The sequence below is a fragment of the Mobula hypostoma genome, chromosome 21 (assembly GCF_963921235.1).
Source record: "Mobula hypostoma chromosome 21, sMobHyp1.1, whole genome shotgun sequence".
Classification (NCBI taxonomy): domain Eukaryota; kingdom Metazoa; phylum Chordata; class Chondrichthyes; order Myliobatiformes; family Myliobatidae; genus Mobula; species Mobula hypostoma.
In genome coordinates this window covers 39,635,633-39,648,576 of record NC_086117.1, presented here as the reverse complement: position 1 = coordinate 39,648,576, position 12,944 = coordinate 39,635,633, and the positions used below count along the sequence as shown (strand labels likewise).

At 47.1% G+C, this 12,944-nt stretch overlaps 1 protein-coding gene across 2 annotated transcripts in view; it reads left to right on the top strand.

Annotated features, from left to right (window-relative positions):
* abca2 (ATP-binding cassette, sub-family A (ABC1), member 2) overlaps positions 1 to 12,944 on the top strand; it is a 583,930-nt gene that overhangs the window by 305,243 nt on the left and 265,743 nt on the right. For both annotated transcript variants that reach the window (XM_063073801.1, XM_063073800.1), the window contains exon 9: positions 10,303 to 10,619. In XM_063073801.1, coding sequence (XP_062929871.1) covers positions 10,303 to 10,619 — 317 coding nt within the window. The remainder of the gene's footprint in view (positions 1 to 10,302; positions 10,620 to 12,944) is intronic.

Sequence of the window (12,944 nt, the reverse complement as noted above, 5' to 3'; positions counted from 1 at the left end):
GCAGAGTCAGGTAGAGCAGCTATTTAGCAGTCTGACTGCCTGTGGGAGGAAGCTGTTTAGTAGCTTTGTGGTTTTAGTTTTGATGCTCCTGTAACATTTTCCTGATGGCAGAAGAACAAACAGTTCATGGAGAGGGTGTGAAGGGTCTTTAATGATGTACCGTGTCTTCTGGAGGCGTCGACTCTGAAAGAGGTCTTGGACAGAAGGTAGGGAGACCCCAATAACCTTCTCTGCTCCCCTAACCACCCTCTGCAAGGCTTCTTTGTCGACAGCACTGCAGCTGGAGTACCAGGTTGTGATGCAAAAGGTCAGCACACTCTCAACCACGCCTCTGTAGAATGTAGTTAAGATGTTAGTGGGGAGTGATGCTTGTTTAAGCCTCCTCAGAAAGTGCAATCTCTGCTGAGCCCGTTTCACAATCCCAGTGGTGTTCCTGGACCAGGTGAGATTGTTCGAGATCTGCACTCCAAGGAACTTGATATTTTCCACTCTCTCCACTGTGGAGCCGCTGATGCTGAGGTGTGTGTGCTCAGGCTCTATACAGCGGTATACAGCTCTCGATACATGCATGTGCAGTTCAACTCTTTGAGTGAAAATGCAGAAAGTTAGAAGTTAATAACTCATCTCTTCCTAACTTAGGCCACAAATTTATCAATCACCCTTGCTGTGGACCACTTTCTGGAGGTCCAAGGTGCCGACTTCTACAAAGAAGGGATCCATATGCTCCACGACCGCTGGACTAAGTGTGGAAATGTTGGAAAAATAAATGTGCTGGGTTTTCTAAATGTAAGGGGGTTTCGACTTTTATGTTACTGCGGAGGCTAATTAAAATGGCGTCTTTGTTATGTTAATCTGGGGAATGCGGCTTTGTTGTGTTAAACGCTGAGAAAGTTTGCGCTAACAGTTTGTTTTTGCTTTAGTGTGTGATAAAAGAGTGCTATTAACCAATTGGGATAGTTGTTATGGTTTTGGTGTATTTGAAGATACTGTATGCATGGGGTTTTGGGGGAGAAGGCGGGAGAGCGAGACAGAGGATGGACAAGGTGCTGTGAGTCCACTAACGGGGTCAGACCCCGAGCGGGACATTCGGCGAGGAGACGGACTCGTGTGGAGCGTCTGGTCGACCACCGTTGTTGGTCCCAGGCAGCCGGTCGAGGTGGTCCGAGAGGTTGCAGGGTGAAGAAGAAGGTCCTTGAGCTCCAACGGTTTTTGTGCACGAAGAGATTGAACTTTGATAAGTGTAGCGCCTTTTATTTTCCTTTTATATTTTATTCTCTTTTAATTATATAGTTCCAGTAATATCTATAAACTGTAAATCATTTAATCGCATCTGGTGTATTGTCTGTTATTTGGGTGGGGTGGGGTACCTCACACAGCATCCACACAAACGAATTATCCAGTTTGGTGGGGCCGAGGCTGTTTCCCTGGATGACAGCGAACCGAGCGACCCTGAGGGTGGCCAGGGAGGGCTACATTGTGTGGGCTTTGTCCGGGATTGAGTCTGCTGGTATGCTGTGTGGGTACCCTGTTTAAATCTGTAATGTGTGTCTCTGTGGGTTATTTGCTGGTGATTGCTGTATGCATTGTGGGTGAGGTCTTTGGTCGAGTTCAGGCTGGCACTGACGAATTGGAGGTGGCACTGGGCGCTGCCCATGCAGTTGGGAGAGAGAGGGAAGAGTGGTCTGATTTGGAGGTAGTGTCTGCGAATAAATGTTCTAGCTCTGGCAGGCTCCGCCTGGCGCTTGGGATAGTGTCCACCCCAGGAGTGGCGGAGACGTGGGCGGAATGGATCGCTCAGTTGTTAGATGAGTGGCAGTGCTCGGTTGAGGGAGAGCGACGGGGATTGTTTGAAAGTTTGAGTAGGCGGGCTGGTGACGGTGTTAGAGCTGTCAGGTTCACTTACACCGTAGTGACGCTGTCAGTATTTGAAAGAGAGGTGTCGGGAAACTTAGTGGAGGGCCAGTGGGGGAACGGCCTGAGGTCTCTGGGGAAGCACGTTCCCAGCAATGTACCAATGAACTTCCGAAAGGAGAAGACCCTATTCCTGAAGGCTTAGAGGGACCACGCCCCAGGGTGTCGCTATGGATAGAGGGAAGCGATGCTAAAGCCATCCTCGACCCCGGGGCACAGATCAAGTTGTTGGACAGTTCGTTTTACAACCGGTGTCTGAAGCATTTATCCTTGACAACTGCAAGGGCACCGGAGACTTTGGGTACTAGTGGCATTAGTTATCCAGAAGACGATGATTGGTTAATGACCCTGGAGTTCATGGAGGCATTGTCTGGGCACCCAGTGTGTCGAGTTGCTTCTGAGGACGTGTGTAGCAGCCTTGAGCTGGTACCGAATTTAAGCGAGACCCAGCGGTGGTAAGGCTTGGGGAAAGTAGCTGAGGGTGAGACCCTCTTAGTAGACCCTCCGAACCACCACGAGGGAGGGGAGTTGACCACTGAAGACACCTCAGTGAGAGAGAGGTCATGGCAACTGGACCCTGGCGGCGTGAAAGATGGAGGCAGCGTGTGTGTGGATTATGTGATGTGGTTTAATGTGCTGGATCTGAGGAGTGGATGTTGCCAGATCCCGAGGAGTGCGGCTGTCGAGCCGAAGATGACAGTTACTAGTTCCCTAGGATTCTTCCGATCCGAAAAGATGCCCAAGGGCATATCCGGAGCCCCTGCATCCTTCCCGTGGGGCATGAGGAAGACCATGGGGGAAGTGAAGGTGTGTGGAGTTTTGACGTATGTGGATGACCGCCTAGAGCTTGGATTCGCCTGGGGGGACTATGAAGCGAGGCGAGTGGCTTAGCCTGGGTGACAGAAGCGAAGTGTCACATGCGGAGGAGTTTTTGGCCGGAGGAGTTTGGTGCAATGTGAAGAAAATGACCCGACATACCAGTTGAACTTCCTGGTGTTGGGACAGATGGTGGTGGACCGGGGGATGGAAACCCAGGTCGTCAATCTGAATGAGACACAGGGAAGAGTGGGGATTTGCACCGCACTGCGGTCATGTACTGATGAATTAATCCAGCGAGAAGAAACAATGACCCACCTTCGAAAGGATCAGCAGAAACTCAAGACATCGATTCAGAAAAGATTGGAAGACTTGCAAGTTGGGGAAGATCAAGGAAGTGTTCTGACTAAGGTCAACAGAAAACCGAGAGCCCAGGGAGGGGAGTTTGACCACACTCCCGAGGAGGTGAAGAAATGGAGGACAGATCTCGGAAAAGGGAGGCGGACGCTTGAAAGGAACCTGAAGGTGACTATCGCAAGTTTAAATGAACTGGAAAAACTGAAAGTTGACCTGGAAGACGTCATCAGGAAGAAACAACCGGAGGCTGACCATCCTCTAACTGCTGCTTTTCAGGTCAGGGTGGAAGAAGCTGGCGGGGTAACTGCGTCCCAGATGGAGATGGCCAAGAACCCTGAGTCAGAACTGCGAAGGCTGTGGCAAGAGTTGAAGGAGTCCCCGAAGAAGCTGACGTATTGACTGCAGGAGGCTGAAGGGGTAGCCCTGGCTAAATGTTTCAGTTTGGAGAAACTCAAACAGCAGCTACCGATCAAGGGAATGAGGAAGGATACGGGTTCGAAGGATGATGTGCTGCACATGTGGTACATGTTGCCTTTCGCTAACTTCCCCGTGATTGAGGAAGAGACCTTTGGCCCTTCTCCCACTGAGTCAGGTGTAGTGGGGAGGGCTAGCTGTGGGCAGACTGAGTTACGGCAGGATCAGGAAGGAGGAGAGGCGGGGCCCCGGACACGGGACTGGGGGCTCCGAGCTGTAGTGGTGGCCTGAGTGGGAGAGGAGTTGGCAAGCAGGCCCGAGGTATCCCTAGTAGTGTCTGAGCCTTTTGGGTTTAGGTGAAGGGGTACGGAGGTCTCAGAGGGTTAAGAAGCTCCCAGATAGGTTGGCCTATGTAGCACCCGTGGGACGGGAGTAAGGTCCACTGTTTGGGGAGCACTGTCACTGTGTATATCTGTGTATGTGTGTGTTGTGTGTCTGTAGGACTGGGTGGCAAGTTATTTAGAAGTCATGAGGACATGACTTTATTTGGTGGGGGGAGAGTGTAAGGGGGCTTCGATTTTTATGTTACTGCGGAGGCTAATTAAAATGGCATCTTTGTTATGTTAATCTGGGGAATGCGGCTTTGTGTTAAACGCTGAGAAAGTTTGCACTAACAGTTTGTTTTTGCTTTAGTGTGTGATAAAAGAGTGCTATTAACCAATTGGGATAGTTGTTATGGTTTTGGTGTATTTGAAGATACTGTATGCACGGAATTTTGGGGGAGAAGGCGGGAGAGCGAGACAGAGGATGGACGAGGTGCTGTGAGTCCGCTAATGGGGTCGGACCCTGAGCGGGACATTCGGCGAGGAAACGGAGACGGACTCGTGTGGAGCGTCTGGTCGACCACCGTCGTTGGTCCCAGGCGGCCGGTCAAGGTGGTCCGAGGGGTCCCAGGGTGAAGAAGGTCCTTGAGCTCCAACGGTTTTTGTGCACGAAGAGATTGAACTTTGATAAGTGTAGTGCCTTTTATTTTCCTTTTATATTTTATTCTCTTTTAATTATATAGTTCCAGTAATATCTATAAACTGTAAATCATTTAATTGCATCTGGTGTATTGTCTGTTATTTGGGTGGGGTGGGATAACTCACACAGCATCCACACAAACGAATTATCCAGTTTGGCGGGGCCGAGGCTGTTTCCCTAGACGACAGCGAGCCGAGCGACCCTGAGGGTGGCCGGGGGGGGGGCTACATAATATTGACTCCTTCTACCCGAGGCCACAAACTTATCTATCACCCCTTGTATGTATACTTTATACAACCTTGACGTTCATCTCCTTATAGGCAGACACAGAACAAAGAATCCCAATAGAGCCCATTCAGACGAAAGACTGCCCAACACCCCAGTGTGCAGAGCGAGAGAAAACTAAACAAATTGTGCAAACATTGAAAGCAAGTAAGAGCATTCAGAACTGAAGTTCACAATGCCAGGCATCAAATGCTGGAAGTAAAAAAGAGGGAACAATATCTAAATTTATCTACCTGCATCGCACATTGGATTGTTAGTTGACAGGTTGATTATCACAGAATTGTGAATTATATATAGCGCAGAAGAGTTCCTTTTGCCATTGAGTCCACAGTAGATACATTTACACTAACCCCACATTATACTTTATTGTCGCCAAACAATTGATACTAGAATGTACAATCATCATAGTGATATTTGATTCTGCACTTCCCGCTCCCTGGATTACAAATCAATAGTAAATATTAAAATTTTAAATTATAAATCATAAATAGAAAATAGAAAGGTGGAAAGTAAGGTAGTGCAAAAAAACCAAGAAGCAGGTCCAGATATTTGGCGGGTACGGCCCAGATCCAGGTCAGGATCCGTTCAGCAGTCTTATCACAGTTGGAAAAATGCTGTTCCCAAATCTGGCCGTATGAGTCTTCAAGCTCCTGAGCCTTCTCCTGGAGGGAAGAAGGACGAAAAGTGTGTTGGCTGGGTGGGTCGTGTCCTTGACTATCCTAGCAGCACTGCTCCGACAGCGTGTGGTGTAAAGTGAGTCCAAGGACGGAAGATTGGTTTGTGTGATGCGCTGCACCGTGTTCACGATCTTCTGCAGCTTCTTCCGGTCTTGGACAGGACAACTTCCATACCAGGTTGTGATGCACCCTGGAAGAATGCTTTCTACGGTGCATCTATAAAAATTAGTGAGGGTTTTAGGGGACAGGCCAAATTTCTTTAGCTTTCTCAGGAAGTAAAGGTGCTGGTGGGCCTTCTTGGCAGTGAACTCTGCTTGGTTGGACCAAGTCGGGTCCAACCAAGCAGAGCCCACTGCCAAGAATAATCCCATTTTATTCTCACCATGTTCTCATCAACTCTGCCCAGATTCGATGCTCATCTATTCACAAAAGAGAATTACAGCGGCCAATTTTGACTTGGGGAAAGTGGAGTCTACATTCCGTATTGGAAGACCAGAAACTCTGCTTGTGATAATTAGTCAGCGCTTCGTTCTGCCTCAGGAATGCAGCTAATTTAATTAAGGACCTCATTACCCTGCTCATTCCCACTTCTCCTCTCTCTCATGAGGCAGAAAATTCAATGTGTCAACAGATCCAAGCACTGCTTCTATCCCACTGTTATCAGATTCTTGAATGGATCTCTCATTTGCTAAAAGACAAACTCTAACTTTGATCTCGCAGTTCACCTCATTGTGACCCTTGCCCGTTAATTGTCTGCCTGCACAGCATTTTCTCAGTATCTGTAATGGTTTGTTCCGTATTCTGTTTCCCTTCTGACTACCTCAGTGTAATTATTTACGGCATGGTCTGTCTGGGTGGCACAATAAACTGTACCTTGGCAACAAACAACTGATGGAATCGGACAGAGGAAGATGGAGCATGGAATCAAGTGGGGGACGGTGGTCAGTGCAGATGGGAATGGCGGGATAGGACTGTATGGACGATGGACAGATGGAATGAGTGGAGGAGAGAAAATGAGGTGACAGAGGCTGTTCTTTCCAACAGTTACCCAATCCTGCATCACACTAGTTCTTTCCCCTCCTCTCACCCACTCTCTATCTGATCATAACCCTTCTACTTTTTAGTGTAGACAAAACATATCAGTCCAAAACGCTGACTGTCATTTCCCTCCTGACCTGTTGAGTTCCTCCAGTGTCTTGATTTTTACTCCAGATTCCAGCATCTGTGGTCTCTTGTATCTCCACTTCCCAAATTACATTGTTTGGCCTATTGCATCTGGACCAGGTAAACACATATACGTGTGTGTGTGTGTGTGTGTGTGTGTGTGTATATAGAGAGAGAGAAACACTAAAACATATAGTGCAAACAATAAAAGTAATCAGATAGCATTTGGAATGAAAGTGAGTCCTCAGACATGAAGCCTGGAGCTGGCCCACAGCAGTAGCCTCTATTCAGCGCGTAGTCTCGGTGTAAAACTCGGTGTCAGCATGCTTTATCAATATGAAAGACATGTTGCACTCCTTTTGGTTTCATGGATAAAGGGTATAGGAAGTGCTGAAAACAACCAGCTTAGCAGGGTGATGTGTTAATTTTTGCTGAAGGTGAGAGGTTTCCACTTTTATGCGTTATTTTGTTGCCCATTCCAAGATTTTTGTAGGGCATTGCATCCCAGGACCTGAAATATCACTGCTCCAAAAAGATTTGCAGAAGTTTGCTCGGGGGCAGTTCAAAAGAGTCTTTCAACATTCTTATTGCCCTCTGCAAGTAGGACAGCTAAGATTAGGAACTCAGCAAATGGGATATCACCAATGTGAACAATCCCACCTCTCCATCTTTGGGGCAGATCCAAATGCTTACAGCTCAAAATAAACTCATCTCCTCTGTGATGTGTCCTGCAAAGTGAGGGTTCGTGTGAAGGGATTATTGAAGGATATCTTTAGGGATTTAGTTAATACATTTAGAAAGTACAGGTGCAGTTTAAGTGGCTTGCTTCACATACGTACTTCCACAGTTAATTACTTGACTCTACCTCCTCACCACTTTAGTTAAGATGAAGCAATTAAAGTGATATTTTTGACTACTGTATACTCTCCTTTGACTCCTGCAGCAGGAAGCCTGACTTCAGTTGATTTGTGGATGGTTTGTGCTTACAATGCAGTTGTCATGTACTTTCTGGAATTATGTAAATTTTTGTAACTAAACTTGAATCTATTATTTTTCCTAGTTTGCATATTCAGGGATAGTGTTCAGATAAGGATTCAGTTACACGAACAAACATCATCTGGGCCTTATTTTCTCCTTTACACATAAAACAAGCAAGATAGAAGCTGACAACAGGAATTCTGCAGATGCTGGAAATTCAAGCAACATACATCAAAGTTGCTGGTGAACGCAGCAGGCCAAGCAGCATCTATAGGAAGAGGTGCAGTCGACGTTTCAGGCCGAGACCCTTCGTCAGGACTAAGATAGAAGCTGAATAGAACTGGAGGAAAAAAAAGATGAGTAGAGTTAAGAGGTGGGGGGAAGGGAAGGAGTTGAAACTGGGAGGGGGAAGGGGTGAAGTGAAGAGCTGGGAAGTTGATTGGTGAAGGTGATACAGGGCTGGAGAAGGGGTAATCTAATAGAGGATAGAAGACCATGGAAGAAAGAAAAGAGGGGGGAGGAGCACCAGGGGAAGGCTATGGGCAGGCAAGGAGATGAGGTGAAAGAGGGAAAGGGGGATGGGGAACGATGAAGTGGCGGGGGGACATTACTGGAAGTTTGAGAAATCGATATTCATGCCATCAGGTTGGAGGCTACCCAGATGAAGTATAAGCTGTTGTTCCTCCAACTTGAGTGTGGCCTCATCGCAATAGTAGAGAAGGCTGTGGATAGACATATCAGAATAGGAAGTGGAATTAAAATGAGTAACCAATGTGAGGTCCTGCCTTTTCTGGTGGGCTAAGTGGTCTCCCAATCTATGTCGGGTCTCACTGTTATACAGGAGGCCTTACCAGGAGCACCAGACACACTTCTATCCTCTCCTATTCTATTCCCCCTTCTCCAGCTCTGTATCTCTTTCACCAATCAACTTTCCAGCTTTTTACTTCACCCCTCCTCCTTCCAGTTACACCTATCACCTCATGTTGCTCCCTCACCTTTTAACTCTACATATCTTTTTTTTCTCCAGTGCAGATGAAGGGTTTTGGTCTGAAACGTTGACTGTTTATGCTTTTCCATAGATACTGCCCGGCCTGCTTAATTCCTCCAGCATTTTGTGTGTGTTGCTTGAATTTCCAGCATGTGCAGATTTTCTCTTGTTGGTGATAAATATTTGCAGAGGTCTTTTGATGTTAATTTCCCGAGCAGATCACCACTGTCCATTTCCTTGATTAAATGGCTATTTATTTATTTAATTAGTTGTTTATTTATTGAGATACAGTGCCCAATAGATCCTTCTGGTCCTTCAAGCCATGCCACCCAGCACCCCCCGGATTGAATCCTAGCCTGATCACAGGACAATCTACAGGTTGCTGGTGCTGGGAAGCATTGTGCTAACCATCAGCAGTTTACTGAAGGGACTTGGTGGGTTGACCAGCATCTGTGGGAAGAAAGGAGCTGTCAACCTTTTGGGTTGAAACCCTGAATCAGGACTCTTACATTCCGCAACCCCCCCCCCCCCCACACCACCACCTCACAGATGCTGCCTAACCCACTGTGTACTTTCATAGTTAATTTGCTTCTCCAGATTCCAACATCAACAGTCTCTGGTGTCACTCTTTGAAAAAGTAGACTGGCCTCTATTGTCACACATCAAAGTTGCTGGTGAACGCTGACGAAGGGTCTCGGCCTGAAACGTCGACTGTACCTCTTCCTAGAGATGCTGCCTGGCCTGCTGCGTTCATCAGCAACTTTGATGTGTGTTGCTTGAATTTCCAACATCTGCAGAATTCCTGTTGCTGGCCTCTATTGTATTGGTTTCTCCACAGTAATGTTCCGTCCTCCCACACTCATCACCTCTTCCAAGCTTACTTTTCCATGAGCTTTCCGTCAGTGTTGAAAATATAGCGCAGACTTACACGCAGCGTTTATATAGAGCACTGTTGTGTGAAGGCAAAATTTCTTGAATGCTGGATTGGGAAATCAGGGGAAAATGTATAAATTTAATTTGATCAATTTCTAAATGGTATCTGTAGGATGGGCAATGCCAATCTAATAGTACATGGGAATTTGGTTTTAAAAAAATAATGTATTTCAACATATACACTCAGAGGTCACTTTATTAGGTATGGGAGTGCTTCTGGTAATTTGAATTACTGTTGCCTTCCTGTCAGTTCGAACCAGTTTCTCCATTCTCCTCTGACCTCTCTCATTAACAAGGGTTTTTTGCCCTCAGAACTGCTGCTCACTGCGTGTGTGTTTGTTTTTCGCACCATTCTGTGTAAACCCCAGAGACTTGTGCATGAAAATCCCAGGAGATCAGCATTTTCTAAGATACTCAAACCACCCTGTCGTGCACCAACTAAGTCACTTCGATCACACTTCCTTTGCATTCTGATGTTTGGTCTGAACAACAAATGAACCTCTTGACCATGCCTGCATGCTTGTTTGCGTTAAGTTGCTGTCACATGATTGGCTGATTAGATATTTGATGAAGAAGCAGGTGTATCTAATAAAGTGGCCACTGAGTGTATATTGACAGCTTGGAAATCAACCTGAAATTCTGAGTGAGATCCTCATTGACACTTCTTATCTCATAGCTGGTCTTTGTGTTTTGAGAATATTCTCCATGCTGATTATATAAATGAGTAATATCACTGTAATTCTTCCTTGTGTGCAGTTGAAGCTGAATGAGGTGAACAGCACAGCAGTCCAGCATCACCTTCGGGCCTTACTTGAGGACCTGATTGAGGTGGAAAAGATTCTGAAAGATGTAGATGCTTTGTCAGGACTTGCCAAACTGTTGCCAAAAGGAGCTTGCGCTGGCAAAAGCCCACCAACAACAGCCAATAGTACCAGCTGGAGCAGCAACTTCACCACAGCCAATGTCACCTCGGAGGAGGGAGAGGAGGTCCAAAAGGAGAATCCTCACACTCAGTTTTCAGCTTTTGTCCAGCTCTGGGCTGGCCTTCAGCCTATCCTCTGTGGGAATAACAGGTAAGGTGTTCAAAGCAATGTAATCCTGATGAATTTGTTAATATAGAAATTTCATGAACAGACTTTTTTTTTTACTTACTGGGCCTCAAGCCTTGTCCCTCATGTTACAACCATCTCTTTAAGAAGGGCTTGAAATCAAGTTGTTGTGGAGGTTCAGTTAATACATCAGCAAGTCAACATTGACCTTAAGTTGTCTCTTGTCCAGAATGATGGGAACATTTTCCATCCAGTGTACAGATGAGAAAATGTATTGATCTCACTTTTGTTTTTATAAATGACAATATAAAGCCATGATTACAGGGAATCTATTCATTTTTTTAAAAAGAGTCAGGCAGTAAAGATGGCAGGTGTAGTTACTTTATTTACTCCAATGTCAAACAGGCCCTTCAGCCGTTCCTGTTCATGTCACCCTTCCACCTGTCTACACTAATGGAATTTATTTGCATTACACTGTTGAATCCTTGCAGGTCTGCACCCTCTTCACGTTGCCTAGGCCTCTTCCAGTCACCCTCTTCTCCTTGCTTCACCCTGTGGGTGATTCCTGGGTTAGTCACCCCTCCAAACTGATTAACCCACCATGGTCCGTTGGACCTGCCCCCTCTCAGTCCGCTTTGAGTCCACCTTGCCTTTTCCCTTTCGAGTCTGCTTGGCTTCATCCTGCTGGGCGCACGTTCTGTGTACCAGGTCCACTATGGGTCATACTACCGCCTCTGCATTTCTCCCTGCTGTCGCCTACCACTGTGCCCCACATGGTTTGCTCTTGCTTTGCTGTGCTTTCTGAGGGTGTTCGTGCTTCACCCTGTCCAGTGAGCGACTATTACCCTGCATTTCCTCACATTTTGCGACAACTGCAGATCACCCTGCTCTCCTGGCTCACCCCGCAGCCAGTTACTGGGTTAGTTGGCTCTTCACTCGGCCACCACCATGCTCGTGGTTCACCCTATGTGGCCCATTCAGCCTTCACTTGTTCAGGTCTGCTTTGAGCTCCGTACATGTGGCTGTCTTCCTTTGAGGTCTACATTTGGCCCTGCCCAGTTTTTTTGCCTTTCCCATTTGCTTTGAGCTCTGTCCTGCTAGGTCCACACCCTGTGTTCCAGATCCACTCCAGATCACACTGTTGACTCTGTGATTCTCCCTGCCTCCTGCTATGTCTGTGTATCATGTGCTTCACCCTCGCTTCCCTCTACCTCCTCAGCCTGTTGCCTCTCTAGTGTCTGGTTCATCGCCTTCACCCTTTCACATTGCCTGGCCCACTTCCCCCTAACCTATATTCCCTGAGCAACATATACAAAATGCTGGAGCAACTCAGCAGGTTAGGCAGCATCTATGGAAATGGATAATCAGTCGCTGTTTCGGGCCAAGACTCTTCATCAGGACTAGAAAGGAATGGGGAAGGTGTCAGAAAAAGAAGTTACAGGATGGGGGAGAAGGACAAGCTCGAAGGTGATAGGTGAAGCCAGATGGGTGAGGGAGGGGGATGAAGTAAGAAGCTGCGAGACGATAGGTGGAAAAAGTAAAAGGGCTGGAGAAGAAAGAATCTGATAGGAGAAGAGTGTGGACCATGGAAGAAAGGGAAGGAAGTGGGGCATCGGGGGAGATGATAGGTCAGTGAGGAGAAGAGGCAAGTGGCCAGAGTGGGGAATTGAAGAAGAGGGGAGGGGAGTTGGGGAAAAAATACTGGGATTTGGAGAAATCGATGTTCATGCCATCATGCTGGAGACTACATAGACAGAATATGAGGTGTTGCCCTTGAACCTGAGAGTGGTCTCATTGTAGAAGAAGAAGAAGAGGCCATGCACTGACATGTCAGAATGGAGATGCCAATTGTAAATCTTGCTTTTTGTGGATGGAGAGGAGGTGCTTGTCAAAGTGGTTCCCCTATTATGTCGGGTCTCACCAATATAGAGGAGACCACATTGGGAGCACTGGATACTGTGGGCGACCCCAACAGATTTGCAGGTGGTGCTGCCTCACCAAGGTGGACTGTTCGGTGCCCTTCATGGAGGTGAGGGAGGGGGTGAATGAGCAGGTGTAGCACTTCTGCCGCTTGCAGGGATAAGTGTCGAGGGATGAATGGATAAGGGGATCACAGAAGGAGCAATCCCAGCAGAAAGCAGAGAGTGTGTGGAGATAAAGAGGTGTTTGGCTGTAGGGTCCTGTTGAAGCTGGCCGACGTTGAATGATGTGTTGGATGCGGAGGCTCAAGGGATGGTAGGTGAGGATGACAGTAACTCTATTCCTGTTAAGGTGATGGGAAGGTGGGGTGAGTGCGGATGACCAGGAAAAGGTGGAGATGCAGGTGGAGGAAGAATAACCCTGTTCTTT